The 21,338-nt window shown below is 42.1% G+C and overlaps 1 protein-coding gene across 3 annotated transcripts in view; it reads left to right on the forward strand.

The window, feature by feature from the left end:
• Positions 1–21,338, forward strand: part of TBCE (tubulin folding cofactor E) — a 505,807-nt gene that overhangs the window by 447,620 nt on the left and 36,849 nt on the right. For all 3 annotated transcript variants that reach the window (XM_089690000.1, XM_089690001.1, XM_089690002.1), the window contains one exon: positions 4,609–4,700. In XM_089690000.1, the coding sequence (XP_089546126.1) occupies positions 4,609–4,700 (92 nt within the window). The remainder of the gene's footprint in view (positions 1–4,608; positions 4,701–21,338) is intronic.

The following is a 21,338-nucleotide window of genomic DNA, read 5'->3' on the forward strand; positions in this document are numbered from 1 at the left end:
CTTGATTCTCGATTGTTTAATATTTGAAATCCTAGATTTCAACTGACAGTATCATGTTGCTAAAGCATTGTTGTTTGTTTTCCTTTAAATAATTTTGTCCTTTCCTCAGTTTGTCGATGGCGGATGCTTTGTGTAGTTGGTCCCACTCTTCTGCTTCTTCTTGCTTTAGTCTCTATTCATATCATGTGCTGTATTCTGCTGGAGCAAGCACACAATGATTTTTTGATCTATCCGTTGTTCATCTGTTATGATCTGCACACGTTTTGGATTAAAGCTTTCTATAATTTGCAAGATGTAATTTGGATTGAGTCATTGTCTGCCAAGCCACTAGACTTGGATTGTAGTGAGATAGCTATCTCACCACAATTGGATCAGTTATAACGATCACACTTTTAGTGCTTATATTGATTAAACAGTAATGACTCCTTACACAATGCCATGACGGTGGGGTATGTTGTTATATTTGGGAACAGTTTGGTGGCAATGCACTAGGTGTATCACATTTTCATGGGAACATTCCCAGCCTTTTTGCAGTATAAATTCCTGGTTTGGAAAACTAGCAAGCAGCTTAACTCAGCCATGCAAAGCATGAATCATGGGGAATGGTCCTTGCACCAATAGGTGTTTTGCTAGATATGTCTCCGATGAGTAATGCCAGACGTACAGTGCTCAGCATAAATGAGTACACCTTAACAGATTTGTCAGAAAACCTTTACTTTCCTTTCAGAATCAACATTTTCTATGGGACACTATACTACAAAATACTCTCACAAATGCTGGCCATTGATTGCAAACAAGATTTGTTAATTTGCACGAACAAAAAAGTATTTTTACTAACAAATTCATTCAAGACCATGTTGCAAAAATGAATACACCCCAAAGAAAGTCTTAGAAGCAAAGCTAAATTTTAAACAACAAAATCCTAATTAACAAGAATTCAACTACAGGTGAGTCTAATTATTCATTATACAGGTGTCCAGCAGACAGATTATAAAAGGGTGCTGTGGGTAATTCTGAAGAGACGAGTTGAGCATCACTCTCCATCCAGTATCCAGGCTCTAAAAGAGGTTGTTCTTGAAAAATGGAAAAAGATGTTGCAATATGTCGCCTACTTGTTCATTCCATGACTAGAACACTCTGTGCTGTCCCTACAAATCATGGAGGTCAGACAAATACTAGATGTAGTATTTTTTTGTTGTGGAGTGTATTCATTTTTGCATCAGCTAATTTTAGTAAAACTGCAGATTTTGTAATCAAAGTTGTATTATTAATGTTACTTTCATGTAATGAGCTAAACAAATATTCTATAAAACTCTGATTTGTACAAATGTTTAAAATTGTTCTTGTTTTCATTGAGATATTGATTGAAATCTTACTTTTCAAAAGGGTATACTCATTTATGCTGAGCACTGTACATTTGTTGGCATGTTGTCTAACAAGGAAAGTGAACTGTTTCGAGTACAAAAGTTCTGTTGACAGACTTATGAATGTTCTGGTGGGACTGATACAGTCTGTTTTTTTGTGATTCCATTGAGAAGATTGTTGCCAGAGCAGGATTGCATTGCAAGAAATACCCATCATTCTCCTGCAAAAGGCCTTCTTTCTCTTGCTCTGTTTTACTCCAGTCCTATGAAGAATGCCTTGCAAATCCTGTTCAAAGCCATCAGTTTACTCATCTGCTACCTCTTCTTCTGGAAGATAGATTCATGGTGGTGTCAGCCTCCATTATATCGATAATTATGCCATACATTTCCCTATGCCTATGTCCTGAAGCATAAAGTGCTCCATTTTCCCATGACTACACATTCTGCTAGGGTGGTCATCTTTTTTTTTTTTTTTTTTTTTGGCATTGCGCCATCAAGCTTCACTCTTCTCTTCTTTTCTCAGGTCTGCAAGGCAGTGACTTTAATCATTTTTACATACTTTAACAGATCTTTATGAGGTTGAGGTGGCTGCATCAGTGGATGTCAGCTTTGCACCCAAGGTCTTGTACTGAAGACTAGGTGATGGGTACTGCTTGTGGATATCTCACTAGTTTCATCAATGATCTGTATTCCGAAATAAAGAATAGAGAATACATATCTATTTATTTTTTTTACTCTCTATAGAACAGTTTCAGATACTCAGCGAAAATGTAAAACTCCATCCTTGTACCAAAAACATATTTTGTGATGCTGAGGCCACTTTTGAAAGGCATGAAAACAAATATAACCAATTGGTAATTTTTTCATTGAACATCTTTAAATCAATGCAGTTGAATTGTCACGTTACCATAAAAATATGAACAGCTTGGGTTTTTTTAAGATTTCAGACATATATCGTTCATACATCCTACATCCTCCTCCTCCTCCATCCTACGCTCCCTCACCCACATCTTCAATCTCTCCCTCTCTACTGGCACATTCCCCTCCCCCCTAAAGCACGCGCACATCACCCCCATACTCAAAAAACCCTCCCTGGACCCCACCGACCTGAACAACCTTAGACCCATCTCCCTGCTGCCATTTACTTCCAAGCTGCTTGAGCTCTTAGTCTACAATCACCTAAGCACCCACCTCACTGACAACAACCTCCTCGATCCACTACAGTCTGGCTTTCGTCCCCTACACTCCACCGAAACCGCCCTACTCAAAATCACTAATGATCTGCTAACCGCCAAAGCTAATGGCCACTACTCAGTCCTCTTACTCCTCGACCTTTCCGCGGCCTTCGACACAGTTGACCACCCCCTTAATTAACTACACTCCCTGAGCATCAGAGACTCCGCTCTCTCCTGGCTCTCCTCCTATCTATACCAACGCTCCTTCAGCGTTACCTATAACGCTGCCACCTCCCCCTCTCGCCCCCTCCCTGTTGGGGTCCCCCAAGGCTCTGTCCTCAGGCCCCTTCTCTTCTCCATCTACACCTCCTCCTTCGACAAACTGATACACTTCCATGGCTTCAACTATCACCTCTACGCCGATGACACGCAAATTTACCTCTCCACCCCTCACCTCACCCCTTCAGTCTCAACCCGTATCACCCACCTACTGAACGACATATCAGACTGGATGTCGCTCCATTTCCTCAAATTGAACCTTTCCAAAACTGAGCTCCTGATTTTCCCCCCAGCCCGCGACCCCCCCCACCCTCTCCATCACGACCAACAATGCCACCATCAGTCCCACCCTGCAAGCCAAAGTCCCAGGTGTCACTCTAGACTCAAACCTGTCCTTCCAACCCCATGTCCAATCGTTGGCAAACTCATGCAGGCTCCACCTCCACAACATCTCCAAAATACGTACGTTCCTAACCCCAGACACTACTAAACAACTCGTTCACTCCCTTATTATCTCACGTCTGGACTACTGCAACTCCTTTCTCACCAGCCTACCTCATCACAGACTATCCCCGCTTCAGTCTATCCTGAACTCAGCGGCCAGACTCATCCACCTTACCAACTGCTCCTCTTCTGCCACCCCCCTCTGTCATTCCCCCCACTGGCTCCCGATTGCCCAATGCATTAATTTCAAACTACTAGCACTGACATACAAAGCCATTCACAACGCTGCCCCAAACTACCTCACCGACCTGATACCCAAATACCACCCAACCCGTACTCTTTGATCCTCACAAGACCTCCTACTTTCTAGCTCCCTGGTCTCCACCTCCCACACCCGACTGCAGGACTTCCCCCATCCTCTGGAACTCACTACCCCAATCCATCAGACTGTCACCTACCCTCCTCACCTTTAGGCGCACCCTGAAAACCCATCTCTTCAGGGAAGCCTACTCCGCCTTCACCTAACAGCCGATCTCCTCCACTCCTCCTACCACTCCATCCCCCACAGCCACTTCCTCGTGTACCACTATCCCCTTCCTCCTAGATTGTAAGCTCGAAAGAGCAGGGCCCTTGACCTCGTGTTTTGTTTTGTTACTGTATTGTCTCATGTTCTGTCCCCCACTATAATGTACAGTGCTGAGCAAACCTTTTAGCACTATATAAATACTGTATAATAATAATACAAAATGCAAATATTTAACAAAATGATTATATTTTAATTATCATAGACTACAAAATTACAAACATTTATGATATTGGAAAAAAATAAAAAGTAAAAACTGAACAAAAAAGTACACTAATTACACATTCTTTTCCTGTTTCTATGATAACCTGTTCTGATAATTATCAGAAAAGGTTATCATAGAAACAGGAAAAGAATGCCTTCTAAAAATGTTCCAGGAATCATTAAGGGTGTCAATGTACTGAAAAATGAGCAAACCATGCTGCATTGCAGTCCAATTTATTTTAAATTGGCATCCCAATGCACTATTACAGTAATGGGCAGCATTATCCCAGCAATACATTATCAGGGCAATACAACACACATGTAGTAGTGCCCATCATTAAAAGTGGTCAGGTCTATTTTTCACAACATTAAGGTGAGAGGGCTGCTTTAACAGTCATGCGCTTGCCAACAAATATTTGAATCATACTCCGTGTAATTTACCATATTTAGAAGAACTTTTAAGTCTTTGTACCTTTTGTTGTGCAAGATTTTAAAATTGTGTTGTTAGCTAAGGAAAATGTTCTTGTTACAGAAATAAGCTTTGCGTTCATTATTTTAGATTCTATGTCTGTTCAGAAGTTAAAGGGTTTGCTGTTCCGTCTACTGAAGCTGCCAGGTTCTGAATTAAAACTTACATACGAAAGTTCAAAGGTAAGCAATATATAAGTCATATCTTTTTTTATGCCCTTTTTCAGCACCAACTTACTCTGAAAACAGGAGTAGAAAGCATTGACTTATACCTCCTGACTCTTATACATTGTGGTAACAATGCAGGCATTAGCGAGCTTCTGTGCCAATAATTTTGTATTGCAACATACATTAACCCACCATAATGCATTGTGGTGCAAAATGTCAGGAAAAATAAGGCAGCTAAGTTTTGTGGTACATTGGCAGTTCATTGAAATAAAGTGGCTGCCTTAATAAAATGCATAATACCATGTCACATAGGCCCTGATTCACTAAGATGTGAGTCTATCAGCAGAGTCTGACCATTCAGGCAGACTCCGGTCAATCAATCAGTCGTCTGACCAGCGTCTAGCAAGCTACTGACTACTTTGCTATTACTAAATGTGGTATCCCCTCTGGCACATGTTTAGGTGCAATACCGGATATGTTCGCTAGATGGCGCACAAGCGCGGGCTTTATTAATATTGGCGTTTTTATGGCAAAAGAGAATTCTTAGAATGTAATAAATAGTACACCTGTATTAGAATTTTCTATTTTCTTCTATTTCTTTTTTTTGCTGTGTCTCCAAAATGATCAGGAAACTAATGCATTTACTAATGAATGTCATACATTCTGTATTCAAATGTTAAACATTTTCACACTTATATCTCAAATAATTTATATACTTCTAATTTCCCAATATAATTATATATCTTCATTCTCTTTAATCACGTAACTATTCTATGGTAAAGACAAGTGCAGCGCTATAAATGCATGTGATCAATAATGAACGCATGTAAAAACCAAAAAGTGCAAAGAATTGCAACAATGATGTAATATTGTAAATGGTGCTAAAATAAGTTCATAGAATCATTCCTGAATAATGGAATGTCCTTGGTGTGAGAGTACCAACTCAGAGAGTGCCTATGAATGGCACGTGTGGTCTCTCCGTGACGGACAGTAGTGCATGAACTCGTGAAAGGTAAACCACCCTTGGGACTGGTCTACACTCACCAGAACAAAAGTATTAATGTGCATGGGTTATACACATCACACATCTGGGGGTGCAGCGGTATGCTGGCAGCTATGGGTTAGTCATCCAGCTCCATCCATCCATCAGGGTGGGTGCCCAAATGGTCCTGGGGAGGAATTAGCTCAGCCATAGGAGCCAGAAAGGTGCTCAATAGTGTAGTACACTGTCACAAGGGTGGATGACCTTTCATGAGTTCATGCACTACTGTTCGTGGTTATATTTATCTTGTGTAATACCATTTTACTAGTCTATATCATTTGACCAACGCTTGCTCTATCATTTTTAAACAATGTAACTATTCTACATTATAGCTCAAACTGTGTCTCCCACAGTGGTTTAGTGGTTAGAGCTCAGAACTTACAGCACTTGGGTCATGGGTTTGAATCCCAGTCATGGCTACAGCCTAAAAAATGGAGATCAATTTTCTGGGTTGTGTCAGTGCCAGGAATATTGATCAATCAATTATGATTTTGCCTAATGACTAGAAAGTGGATGAATGTACTGTTTTTCTGCCAATTAGGAAATGTGCAAGTTTCATGCCGTGTATATTTCATTGTAACATTTTTCTCTTTTAAATCTGTCTCCTTATACAACTTGACCCCCTCCCCCACCCCATCATCACCTGTCCCATATGCAAATCTATAGATCACCGCCCCACTCTTTAACTATCTATTTACTGATCAAGTGAATGTGTCTCATTTTCTATCAGCTACAGCTCAGATCTCACATTATTATACAATTGCTGATTGTATCTCACCACTAGTCTGATTGAATTCACAATTCCTGGTCAGTCCCGTTCCCTGACCTCTAATAACCTTTAGGGCCAGTTCACACTACATGTGTTTCAGTTGCTTTTTCGGCATCACAAACGCACAGAAAGAAGGTTATGTGGTTGTCAATGTCATAGTTCACATCAGCGCTTGCATTTTCAGTGCATTGCAGGTGCTGTAAACAAAGTTGACCACGCTGCATTGTTTCTGCACAGAACTGTACTGGAACACATTGAAACGTCCTTGAATGTACTAAAACGCACATGTCCCTAACTACATTGAATACAAAGAAAATAGAAAAAAATAAGTGGAAGGGATACAAAAATGCAATGTAAACATGTCCAAAACGCATCCAAAATGTACTGGAACACACTAAACATGCATGCCAAAAGGGCATGAAAAAAACCCATCAGGAACACATCTAGACTGTTTCTATAGTGTGAACCAGCCCTTAGGACTTGTTCACACCATTGGTGGTGCAGAAACGCATGCAAGAACACACATTTTCCAGCACAGCAAAGAAATGCAATGCCCTCTGTAGATGTGCGCAGGTACCATGATGAAAACATTATTGCACCTACACACGTCTATTAAAAACAGCCCATTCACAGCCACAAAAACGCATGGCACCACACTACTGTGCGGTTAGGTGCGACACACTTGGAAAATAACATGCCTGCAGTATTGTGGCATGTTTCCACATGTTAAGCAGCCCATTGAATTCAATGGGCTTTGTGAAAAAATAAATATAACAAACACAAAATGCCACATTCACACAGGTCCTCTGACCTGTACAGCATGAATGAGTGGGTTGTTTATGTGGCTAGAGCCACCTGTTACACTATGGGGACACAGCAGCTGTATGAACACAGGTTTTAATCTGACAAGTGTGAAGGCGTGGGGAAGTGGCCCTGAATGCAGGATCTGCAGTATTCACATAGTGTAACATAGGTTGCATGCTAATGGCAACAGCCACGAAAACCAAACACTGATACGCACTCTACAGGCCACAGCACCCATGTGAATGAGCCCTCAATTACACAACGTTTGATTTATTAACTCAGTACAGTTTTATCATTTGGATTGAACAGGAATTTGTTTGTGATTGTGTCCATGAAGAAAATGTGTATTGTTACCATATATATATAATTTGGATATTTTCTCTGGTGGTGGGGGCCTGTCAGGTATGCTGTATGGGGCCCCATGATATCTAACAGTGGCCCTGGGTGTATGCTTGTGTCTGTGCCACCTGTATAGTTAGGAAGAACAATAAGTTCTTCTATGGAGTATCTTGAACCTCTGCTATGTACCTCAATGCATCTAGGGATCGGCCATGTTTTCCTATGAAAAATAACAAAATTCGTTGTAATGTTTCCCCTGAAGCAAGCATGAACTGACCCCTTCATATTATAAAGCAGACCGAATTGGCATTTTCCCCAATTATGCATAGGCCAGATCTGTGTGCCCAGATAGGACCTCCCAGTGGCTATTCTATGGACAAGGTACACTTTTCTGTATGCCTGATCTTTATTGAGCTGCAATAGTCAATACGCTGCAATGGGCAGAAATATTTGGAAACAAACCACATGAGCTCAAGTATCCAAACGTGAATGTTCCTTCATAGCAAGCCTCCATGATGTACTGTATGGGCCTGGCCCACTCCAAATGAATGCATTGTTCTGGTAGGTCCTCCTATGACAGACTTTAGCTACTTGTGGAGGACATTGCACTGACTTTTCCTCAGATTGCATATTATCTGGCGATCTGAAGTCTCGGGAATACAATCAAGAGGATCTGACACTTTTTTAAGGTAACAAAAAATAGTCTTTAATTGACTGAACATAAAAATAAGCCAACATGGCTAAAACATATCTTGAAAATATGGGGACTCTGATATCCAGCGACAGTCCGTTCACGAACGAGAAGCAATTTTGCACCCCTAAAACCAACATAGAGGAAAGGGATGGTCAAATTGCTGTGCTGCTTCCAAACCACCTCTGGCATGCCAGGGTCTTTATGCAGGTCCTCGATGCCAATTCTTGCCTGCGGCCACAAAATATCCACTGGCCACAAGTGAAGGTGAGTGGAGGACGTGAAGGTGGATTTCTACCAGCTTCAACCGCAAGCAGTACCACTCCTGAAAAATGAGAGCAAATAATCATTGACACGTCATCATGACAGTCAATTCTCAGTGCAGGCTATCTAGAGTGTCTTTCCTTTTTAACCATTTCAAGAGTTCAAGGAAACATTCTTGGAGCATCTACTGTGTTTGGAAAGGCCCAAGGTCCCCCCCTCCCCCAGGCACACTAATGCTTGCTTGAAGTGGATCCCCATCCTGATTTCATGATGTGCTTGAAAAGCTTGCCTCTCTGGTATACGTGGCTCATGAAGGAGTGTTCTTGGGATCACACCAAAACAAGGTGCTTGTTCGGGGAGCAATGGACAGGAGAGAGGGGCCAAGGAATGCTGGCATGGGAGCAGCTAAATGAATGATTTTGGCTGCTCTGTGGTAAGCGGCTGCTTTTTAAAAGTCAGCAGCTACCGTTTTTGTAGCTGATGACTGTTATTTTTTGATAGGTGGACTGTAAATCCGCTTTAAATGTACTGTACAGCATTTCTGACAAACGCGGCTTAAGATATGGTGTGGCCCTGGGGTCAATGTGTGTTTAGAATACTTCCAAAATGCACATACAAAAACACTACATCCAAATGCATGTTCCATTTCTATAGCATGTTAAACAGAAGAAAAATGCACTTACATAATGTTAACATGCGCAAGTAAAAGTAGACAAAATCCACATCCTTTTATTCTGGCTTCACATACATGCATTGTGCTCTAACACCACACTCCTGGGCAAATCACATGCAATTTGTGTGCGTTGCAATTAGAGACAAACATTTTGCACACCTCAAATTGCACCGCATCCGGGCCAAAAATGTGCAGGACCCTTTTTCAGGGTATGCACATGGGTGTGAGGCATGCGATCCAATTTGTGTACCAATTTTGGTGTGTTGTTAACTTCACCTAGAAAGCCGCAGCAGGTGGCATGAAGGGGTTGCGGTTGTGATGCGGTGCAGCGCTTGCACAGAAAACACTGCAAATTTTACATCGCATCTGTGTGAAACCAGAATGTGCCAATATGTGGCTTGACAAAGCACAGTGGTCGGTGCAGATTATTTTCAATCCATGTTTTTTTACACTTTTCATTCACTGGTTTAACTCAGGTGATCGTTAATCACAATTATCTCCGGAGATCACATGCAGCCCCTCAACCATCTACACATATCTCTGGAAATCTATACAGATCTCCTTGAAAAAAAGTCTCCTCTCTTCTTCGGAAAACAATTGTCCTCCACCTCATAAACAGGGGGACAGAGAAGACTTCTCCTTGATAACTAAAATCAGATGAATTATCTGTGCTTAATAAACATACACCAATACTGCAAATGCATTGTATTGTCGAAGGCATTGCACACTAACGCATTGCACACTAGAAATGTCAAATGCGTTAGTGTGTACAGTGCATGAGTGTAAAATGCTTTAGTGCACACTGCAGTGTACAACGCATTGCACACTGTAATACACTGTACAATGTAATACCGTGTACACCAACACATTGTAGACTGTAATGCAGGCCATAGATGGGTCGAAAATCGGCCGATTTTTCGACCGAAAATAAAATCGGCGATTTTCGGATCGTTAGTGGGCTATTTGTTCGGCCGTTTTTCGGTATTTTGGCAGATTTTTTTTATCAGTAAAGTTGGAAAAAATATCGGCCGATTTTGCCGATCGGCCGATTTTCGCGGCAATAATGGGCAAATCGGCCGATTTTTTACCGATAAAAAATCTGCGCATGAGCAGTGACCTGCAAGAGGAAGACAAAAAGAAGAAAAAGAAGAAGAGGATGAAGAGGAAGAAGAGGATGAAGAAGAAGAGGATGATGATGATGAAGAAGAGGATGATGATGAAGAAGAGGAGGATGATGATGAAGAAGAAGAGGATGATGAAGAAGAAGAAGAAGAGGAGGATGATGGTGATGATGATGAAGATGAAGAAGAGGATGATGAAGAAGAAGAGGATGATGAAGAAGAAGAGGATGATGATGAAGAAGAAGAGGATGATGATGAAGAAGAAGAATGAAAAATAAGAGGAATTCCAGCCCGGCAAAAAGTGTCCCTGCAGAGAGCTCTGCTATTTCTTTGATAGTTCTTTGACAGTTCCTTGACATTTACAGCGGTTGCAAGATTGTATCTATTTGTTTCCGAATAAAAACATCTGTATCCTAAATGGATACAAATAGATACATTGTTGCAACCTCTGTAAATGTCAAGGAACTGTCAAAGAACTGTCAAAGGGACACTTTTTGCCGGCTGTAGACGGGATGAAAATCGCCGATTTTTTTTTTACCATTGCTGGTAACGTCGGCCGCTTGAATGACCAATTTTTCATTTTTTTAAAAGAAAAATTGGCCTTTTTTCTCCCCGTCTATGGCCTGCATAATGCACTGTACACTGTCATGCAGGATAGAGCTACGCATTACACACTGTGATACGCTGTCCACTGTCATGCAGAATCCAGCAACGCATTGCACACTGTAATACCATGTACACCAACACATTGTAGAATGTAATGCATTATACGCAGTATACATGTCCAGATATTCAAAGATTAGCCATGAAGGCCTAGCTGGTTACCTATTTGGCGACCGCAGATAGCCGAATAATGCTACACTGCATCCTGGCAGCTCTGGGAGGGCGTCATATGACATCCTGGCAGAACGCGCTCTCCGTGATTGCTGTGTCCTAAGGACACAGCTGATCACGTGATGTGGTAAAAGGCCAATCACAGCGGCTTTTTACCATGTGATCAGCCATGTCCAATGACATGCTGATCACCGGGAAATGCATTTGCCGGGTCTTGGCTGCACTTTCATCACGCTGTCAGAATGTGTGGAAAGTACTGCCGAGAACCAGCAGTTATCAGAGCAGGGGTCAGCACCGATGATTAGTGCCCACCAGTGCCACCCAACAGCTCCGCCCACTTGTGGCCAGCAGTGCCACCCACCAGTGCTGCCTCATCAACGCACATCAGTGTTGTTAAATTACCGGTTTACCAAATGTTATAATATAAACAGACTTTTATTCATTATGAGCTATTTTGTTGTTTATCGAGCAAAAAGTAAAACACACAGCAGCAAGTCAATACCACCCAAAGAAAGCTCTATTTGTCTGCAAAAACGTATATAAATTTAAGATGGGTACAATGTGGCATGACTGCACAATTGTCATTCAAAGGGTAACAGTGCAGAAAGATGAAAATTGGCCGGGACAGGAAGGGGGTAGGAGTACCCAGTAGGCAAGTGGTTAATATCATTGACCCATCAATACCCAGGAGCTAATGTACAGATAAGTAGCATGTGCACCAAGTGAGATTCTGCTAGGCCCCACCCAAAAAATTGCAATTACCTGTCCCTCACGTTATAAACATATTTGCAATGGCCACACTTACTTTACATATAAGGATCATCTCCTCAGTTGAGAACTGTGCTCTCGCCATGTCCAAAATGCCAATAAAGTTATCAAAATTTTCAACCAACACAAAACCTCCAACCACTTCTCATCCACTTACACTCCCCACAACCACTTCAGGGTGCGCACACACGTGATGACGGACTTCCAGGATGATAGCCGTTCATGCGCCATGGGGACACCTGTTTGGTGCTTGTTTGCGATCGCGCATTTTTTGTGCTATGATAGCTTTCGCGAATATGTGTTTCTTATTGATTTGTTTTTTTAACCTTGGCTAATATTTGTTGCCAAAGGCCAAAAATCAACAAAGTGTGGACTATTTTATTACTGTAAATCGAATTGTAGAAAACCTGTAGCTGGCTGCACAGTGAATGTGACATTCATTAGTACATAATATTGTGGTGCAAGCGGGTTTTTTATTTTTATTTTTATTTTTTTTGGTTTTGAAAAAGCCAGTTTGCACACACTTGCATATTCACGCTCTTATAAGCTACATTTGAGCAGATTATATTAAGTATACAAAGTAACTATTAAGGTTGTTCATATATTGAACGTAAAATAAACACAAAAACATCGGTCAAACATTTATTGATTAAATATATCTTCATTTATTTGGTCAGCAGGAACAAGTAGGTACAGTCAATATCTTGGTGAGTCACAAAAATAGGATTGATGTGGCAAAAATAAAACACTCCTGCTCAGAGCTTACAATCTAAAGATACTTCTAGTGAACTGTGTGTGCACAGGTTATAGCAGGAAACAAAGGGGAAGATGAATCAAGTAACATTTTCGTGCACATAGGATTTACTTACACAATCACTTAGTATAAAGATCCATTCACAAAAAAAGTCTACAGATCAAAATATCAAGAAAACAAAGCATGTGAAAAAAAAAACCCTCCCACCTCTACAAATCCCCTACACATACATTTGTCAGCAGGTTTGTCAGAAAAATGCATTGGAGTCTAAATAAGCAAGCAAAATTAAAACAAGAGCAGATTTTAAACAAAACGATTGACATGTGTGAGGCTTTCAATGCAAAGAGAAAAAACACAATCATTGTGCAATAACACACAAACACACTTTACAAGGCCAAAAATATGCAAACATTTCCAGCCCACTTCCAAACACAGCCTGAGTGGTGTCTGAGGCAATTCAGCACAAAATCTCTTCTTCCCCCAAACCACACCATGCAAGGACTTAGTCACAAACCACCCGGCCTAGTAACAGGCCAAATCACTCACTACTGCACGTCTTTATATAAGCTAGGTTGTATTTGGAGCACGCCAAACAAGGCCCCACACCCAATTAAGCCACACCCACCACTGACCTTAATTTGGTCAGTGAAAGTGTTTTCACCTGATGAATCCGCTTCCTACCTTCATTAACCCTTGGTATACAGGCCCCACAAATCAGAAAGAAATATACAGTGAAATGTACGTGTGCAGCATACAACAGAACATTGAGCAGGGATGTAAAAGGGAACCCCAATTGGAACCGTTATTGCTACTATGGTCACAATTCCCTCCAGATTCTCGCATGAGTTAAGACAGTCACATGACCACATCTTGTATGCAATACTGAAAATGACAAATCGATTTGACTAGTATGGTGAATTTCCCATCAATTGGTAAAACACTCCAGAAATCAAACATCACCAAACATTACACTCTGGGCAAAGCTGATTTACAAATCCTGCAACTTACAGTAAAGTTGACCATTTCAATGCAATTTTCAAGACATCTGACACAGATCTCTATGCAAATTGCCACTAAAGTAGTACATGTACTACTTAAGAAATCAGTGTTTGAAACGCACCCATGTGGTCACTCTAATAGCAGACAATAGGGTGCGACTTTGCAGACGATTTACAACTTGCATGTTGTGCAAATCACATGCCAAGTCCCACTCAATGTGCACGCTATTGGAGCGTTCATATTGTTGTGGTTCAAACTTGGTCGGAGCCGCAATTAATAATAGAGTAATGAATACACTACTTTTCATGCAATTTGCTGAGAGATCGGTGTCGAATGTCTTGCAAATTGCACTTGAAATCACCATGTACCCCGACTTTGAAATCATGCAACTTCTATGCAAGTCACATGATGTGACTGTGGTGTCAATAACACCACTTAGAAATCTGCTTTAATGTGACCGGGTGGCCCCCAGTAACATTGTTTGGGATTGCCATGCAATTGGCATGACAGGCGACTTGCAAATCGTAGACCAAGTCGCACCCTATTGGCCACTGTAGGCTCTGTTCACATCCAATTGGATTGTGAACTCGTGCAACTTCACTGTAAGTTGGGCAATTGCCGCATCGGATTAGATGTGACAGTGGTGTTGGCCCCCAGTAACATTGTGTGCAATTTGCCATGCAAAGAGCAAGCTGCTGGCCATGCCAATCACATGACAAGTCACATCCAGGGTGTGCAATTTCAGGTGCGATTTGTGCATTGACATCGTACCTGATATTGGATATAATGAATGTGAGTGTATTAACATACGCCATTTGTTGCAGCGAGAGTTCAAAGGTATTTGAGAATTGTGGCCATTTATTAGCAATTTAACATCTAGACTCAAATAGAAATCGCAATGCTACACACAATTGAAAACACAACTAGTTAGTAATTCTCTAGAAAACACAGTAAAATTGGCAACTTAAAGAGTAATTTTCAATTGCATATAGTGTGAACGAAGCAGGAAAATCAACAAAGGAAATAAATCTTTGAAGGCGTGCGGTACCTGCCTGCTGGGATAAGGGTCTGCTATGCATTTGGGGGGAAAATGCACGCCAGGATTTGTGACAAGTTTGATGTGTGGATTCACCAACCAAGTCTTTTCTCTCTCGCTCACTCTTCTGAATGTCTCTCTTTATCACTCTTCATATGTATCTCTCGCTCACTCTTCTTCGTCTCACTCTTCTCTCTCTCTGTCAGCCAAATCCTTCACAAAAGTGGGTGGAGTGTAAACCATCATTATCAAATCTATTAGTGATTCAGGCCCTTATCTTATACCGTTGTATGACATTCACATAAGGTGCAGCTTTGAAGGTGTTTCAACAGACAAGGCCTCATTCTAATTCACATTTTAGGGATCATTTAGACAGAAAGCAAAGATGTTGCCAGAACATCTATTTGAAGACAGCCACACACGGAGATCATGCTACTACCTCGCCGGGGTTGGGATTCAAACCGACAACCCTAGAGTTGTGAGGCAGTAGTGCTAACCACTAACCCACGGAGCTACATTGCTAACCCTGCCTGTATTTCTGTGTTGTGAATCAATCCTAGGTCACTGGGCAAGGTCAGTGTAACTAGCCAGATATCTCCAATGTGACACAAATGTTGTGCTATGTTGCCAATTCACATGTATGTTGGTTCTATGTATCCCAATACAAAGGATTGCAATACTAATACAGGCGTACCTCGGTTTACCAACGCCTCAGGGAACGTCATATTTGGGGTACAAATGTCAAACCATTTCAGTTAATTGGTCTGTTTACAAATGTTTGAATAATTTGGTATGGGCATGTGGCCTGGTATGGTTCAGGAGGGGGAAGGCGCTCGCTCGTCCCCCCCCCCCCCTTTCCTGACCTGCCGGGCTGCATGCTCGGATAAGTATGTGTTATGGATTTTGGGGGGTACCCCATGCTGTTTTTTATTTAATTTCAGCGTGGAGTTACCCCTTAACATCCATACGAGACCCGAAGGGCTTAGTATGGATGGGAGGGGGGACCCCACGCCAGTTATTTAAAGAACTGTTTATAAATCACTGCAATACTTTGACATTCAACTGTCAGTGGGGAAATCCGCCGACAGCTGAAACATGAGCGCTGCATTTGTTTTCACTACTAAAACGCCGCATGAGTTGATAACATAACTCATGCGGGATTGTAGGAGCGACAGCCATGTGTTAATGTTTCAACTGTCAGCGGGGTTCCCCACTGACAGCTGAATGTAAAATAATTCCCTTTATTGCATAAATAATAAAAAAAAAGCGTGGGGTCCCCCCTCCCATCTGTACCAAGCCCTTCGGATCTGGTATGGATATTAAGGGGGAACTCCACTCTGGAATTAAAAAAAAAACAGCGTGGGTCCCCCTCAATATCCATACCAGACCCTTATCCGAGCATGCAGCCCGGCAGGTCAGGAAAGGGGGGGGGACGAGCGAGCGCCCCCCCCTCCTGAACCATACCAGGCCACATGCCCTCAACATGGGGGGGGTGCTGTGGGGCAGGGGGGGCTCCCCCCCCCAAAGCACCTTGTCCCCATGTTGATGAGGACAAGGGCCTCTTCCCCACAACCCTGGCCGTGGTTGTGGGGGTCTGCGGGCGGGGGGCTTATCAGAATCTGGAAGCCCCCTTTAACAAGGGGGCCCCCAGATCCCGCCCCCCCCCCTACGTGAAGGATTCTGCGGTACACGGTCCCGCAGACTCATTCACAAAAAAACTAAGTGTGGTGTAAAAAAAAACACAGTACAGGGTCTTTGACAAGTCCTTTATTAGAACAATGTCCCCCGAAGTAGTTCTAAGCAAAGCACATGCTCCTGCCTGCCTGCTTAGCTAAGGGCAGATGGACGCTAGGAAGTAAATGCTACATGAATCATTTGCCCTTACTTTCTGCCACAGCCAAAAATGCTAGGGAGAGTTTTTCAAAGTAATTTCTAAGCAAAATTAAGTATGGAGACATGGATGGATGGGTGAGTTTGCTTTGAATATTAAAAATTAAATTATATTTTCGGTAGTTCCACTTTAAGTTAGCCACAGGGTGCTATACAGGTCCAGAGCCATGCTCTTCCTGCAGCAGAACGTGGTCCCTGAAGAACTCTTTGGGGTTATGCCCATTGTATAGGGCAAAGTCAGGATGGTGTCTGGTCTCTTAACTGCTGCTTGGAGGGAAAACACATAGAGCAATGTACAATGTTTGTACTTACAAGGGTTCAGGCTCTTCTATGCTTAGGCTATGGAAGAGCACAGGCGTCGAAACTTTAAATGTAATTTCACAGCCAGGCAGTGGGAGAATAGGCAGATGTTTAGGTTTGGCAGTCTTTCTCCACAGGGTCCTAGTACCCTGTGTTCGAACAGTTATCCCTAGTCAGACTTCTTGCCTTCCACTGGGTACTCTGGTTCTTTGGCTTCACAGTGTTTTTCCTATCTAGCTAGTGAGGAGTTTTCAGCCATTATGTCCTGTATAATAATTATGTCTGACTTCATGGGCATAATCTAAGTCCTTTTAGAGGCCAGATCTCCGGGATGATCCTTTGGCTCAGTTATACTTTGGCTGAAACTCCCACGCAAGAAATACCTTGGGCAGCTGCCCTATGAGGGAGAATGGCTTTTTAGTCCCTCCTTGGGTAAGTACATCAAGTACAAAGGGTAAACCTTCTACTCCTGAGGCTTGGAAAAACTTTGAGGTCTCCAGCTCTCTAAATCTGGAACACACTTTTGGCAAAAGACGAGGCCCTCCAAACCAGCCAAGCCTGGCTCTCCAAGCCCTCTTGAAGGGGTGCTGCTTTGCCAATGTTTGGGTCCAGAGCAGGGGTGTCCAAACGTTCTAAACAAAGGGCAGCTTGCTGTCCTTCAGACTTTACGGGGGAGGACTGTGGTCAGTGTGGGTTGAAAATGCCCCAGCATCACTGGAAGTAAGCAGAACTCCAGACATGGTGGTCATCAGGAGTAAAATGAATAAATAGCTCCTGTGGTCAGTAGGGGGAGGAGGAATAGTTCCCCATCAGTGGAAGGGACAATGCCCCATCATTTGTATCACTGGGAGGAAAAATGCACCATCTTTGGTGTCAGTTGGGGGAATAGTGTTCCATCATTTATGTAGATGGAATGCTATCAGTAAAAAAAATAGGGCCTTAACGTTGGTGTCAGTGAAGTTATAGTGGCTCCTTGTTGGTGTCAGTAGGATGAATAACCCCCTAGGGCTGGATAATGGTAAGCAAAGGGACACATCTAGCCCACAGGCTGCAGTTTGGAGTACACTAGTTTAGAAGGTCATTTTGAGGGGCTACAAACCAGAGCTTTGAGCGCTGCCTCCTTCCTATTTAATGCTTTAAAATGTGCCTCTCTTACCACAACAATGGGTGAATATTCTTGCTGCTCCTCTACTTGGAGTTTCTACTCCATAATGTTCACAGTTCCCAAGCCAATTAGAGGAATTTGGCCCATTTGCAAACTCTCTACATTTTTCTTCTACATAGAATTGGTTAGCTCAGTAATTGCCTTCCTCCTTCCAGAGGATTTTCTGGCCCCAGTGGACATCTGGAATGCTTACTTTTACACATTGCCATTCTTCCTCCCCATCAACACTATCTGCATTTTGCTGTGTGGCAGTATTACTAAACTGTCCTAGCCCTGCTTCATTCATTACCCACATTTTGGGTTACCTGGATGACTTTTTGCTAAAGTATTAGCGCTCCTTATTATTGTCAGCCAGTATCCAGCGGACAGTGCAGCCTCTGCAAAGATTCCACAGTTTCCTCACCCTACAGAACACATCACTGGTGCCGCCTCACTGATATTCCTCTCCCAGAGAAAATGTAGCCCCTTAGCTCCTCTAAAGGAGCCTTTGGTCTAAGGTTTGACACTTGATCCATGCTTGCAGGGGTCTAAATAGACCCTAATGCTTCACTTTTTAGAGGGCAAAAAGATTAATAACACTGATTCCTCAATCTCATTCTTTTCTACAGCTATGCGTAGGGAATGCAGGGGCACAGAGCACAGTGGGAGGCACAGCGGTGAGAGCAGTGGTAGTGCTGTTCATTCGAACAGCTGTGATCAGCAGCTTGTCAGCAGTGTTGGGCGTACACTTCTGAGTAAGTTCATGGTTGCTGAAGGGATCTTGAGGTAATTTTAGAAGGGAGAATGCAGGCAATATAAAGGATACTGAGTTGACTGGCAACTAAGCAACCTTATGTCCGTGGCAGCAAAAGAGTTGAATACGTTTTTTTTTTTTAAATCAGCAGGAGAGTGAACAAATTCCATCAAGGATGTCCTCGTAATCTAAACATCTGCTGATATCCCTCTCTGTGGTCAGTTAAAAGGGTTTTCCAGGGTGTGACTGAGCAGCAGATGTAGCCAGACACTTCTTCCACCCTCTCCACCGAATACCTAGGCATTTATCCTGCAGGCACCTACTTACCCGGTCCGATTGCTACATATCCTGCTTTCGAGGCTGCACCACTGACAGGGACATCTTTTTAGTGGTTCCAGTCCTCCATTTGACATCGCCAAGAGACTTAGACGCTCAATCCCTTCCTGACTTGGCAGGCCAAGATGGCACTACTCCAGTGCTGCATTAAGGATAAGTACAAAGAGGCTGCTCAGAAACTTTTCTTGCAGGTCTCAATTAAGTATTCTCCTGCTCCTCTCGTAACACCAGAGGACTTTGCCGGCGCTCAATCAGAAGCAGATTACACTGTGCCTCTAGAGGATGTGGCCATTACAAGATTGGGATACCGTGAGTACTCAGGCAGAAATGTTTGCCATACCCTTCCTGCCCACTAGCGAACATGAGGAACCGAAGCCTACCTTCCGAGATATCCTTTCCGCTGTTACGTCTTGCAACTCTATCATAGCTCTCACTACTGAAATTAAGAGGTGAAGGCTGAAATCGCTTTTATTCAACAGGACTTGCAAAAGCTGCAGGAGAGAACCTCAGTTCTGGAAAGGTGTGTTAGTACTACTGAAGATGACATGGTGCCATTGCAGAGTGCTGTTAAATATTCCGTGCACTTCACTGCCCAACATGCTGCTGGCCTTGATGATTTAGCATACCTGAGGGTAAGAATCCTGTGACCGTTATTGAGAATTGGTTATTATCTGCTTTTGGCAAATAATCCTTTTCACCCATGTTCTCTGTAGCCACATTATCCAAAGCCAGAAATGTAAGTGCCATGTTGGTCATTGATAACTCAAAAGTTTCCTTGTACCTGGATTTCTCTGCTGAACTACAGAAACAACATGCAAATTTCATGGATGTCAAGGAATGCCTGCAGGCTCTTAATTTGAAATATTGGAATAAACCTCCTGCGCTCCTATCTAAACACCTAAACTGCAAAGTGAATAATCATAAATAAATATGAAAATAAATTTAGATAAGTACAGCTGCCAACATCAAATCATAAACCAATGAAAAGTGACAAAATAGAAAAACAGATGTAGCGCTAATACTAATTTAGACAATTATAGAGCATAACATCATTCATATAAAAATATACGCCCACCAACATATGTTAACAAACATGTACTGTACTATGATATGTGAATGAACATACAAAGTAAAAAGAAAAAATCCCTTTCAGGCAATGCCTGCATAAGGAGGTACAATGATAATGTGAATAACCATATGCAAACGAAAAAATATACAAACAATAAGTGTTAACAGCACTCACACCACTGTGTGTGTAATATGATCCTCAAGGGTCATAAACATGAAAAACCAAGTCCAAATGGGACTGTGAATAAGATGTGCTCCAAATGATCCTTCTAGACCAGTGGTTCTCAACCTTTCTAATGCCGCGACCCCTTAATACAGTTCCTCATGTTGTGGTGACCCCCAACCATTAAATTATTTTCGTTGCTACGTCATAACTGTAATTTTGCTACTGTTATGAATTGTAATATAAATATCTGATATACAGGATGTATTTTTATTGCTACAAATTGAACATAATTAAAGCATAGTGATTAATCACATAGACAAAATGTAGTTATATATTGTGAAATATTTATTTCTAATTACAAATACATGAAATTTTATCTTGAAGCATGGTGTAGCATGGATAACAGGCTTAATATAACAACAGTAAACTGAATTGCTACATTTTGCAACAGTATGCATAAAAAGCCATCGTCAGTGCGAACGTTGAGATTGCTTTCTTCTCACCAGATCAGAAATTCTCGGGGCAGTCTTTGCAAGAGCACATCGAAGATCATCTTCCACAACAAGTCTGCTTCTGTATTTAGACTTGATAACCAATAAGCTGGAAAACCCTGTTTCACATAGATATGTTGTTGGAAATGGAAGAAGAAGGCGCAACACAGTCTCAGACAGAACAGGATATGACTGCAAATACTTGATCCAGAATTTTGTAACTGGCATTGTAGAAAAATCAGATCTCGCTGCATCGCTGTTAATAAGTTCAATGAACTCCTCTTGTGCTGTCTCGGGAACATCTTCAACTTTGACTGTGAATGGGCTTCTGGCAAGTGCAAATGGGGTGTCAGGTAGATTTGGAAAGTATGATGAAATTTCATCTTCAAGCATGTGCAAGTGTTCTTTCA

The sequence above is a fragment of the Staurois parvus genome, unplaced genomic scaffold (assembly GCF_062004578.1).
Source record: "Staurois parvus isolate SC_StPar_1 unplaced genomic scaffold, SC_StPar_1.0 ptg000509l, whole genome shotgun sequence".
NCBI classification, from domain to species: Eukaryota; Metazoa; Chordata; class Amphibia; order Anura; family Ranidae; genus Staurois; species Staurois parvus.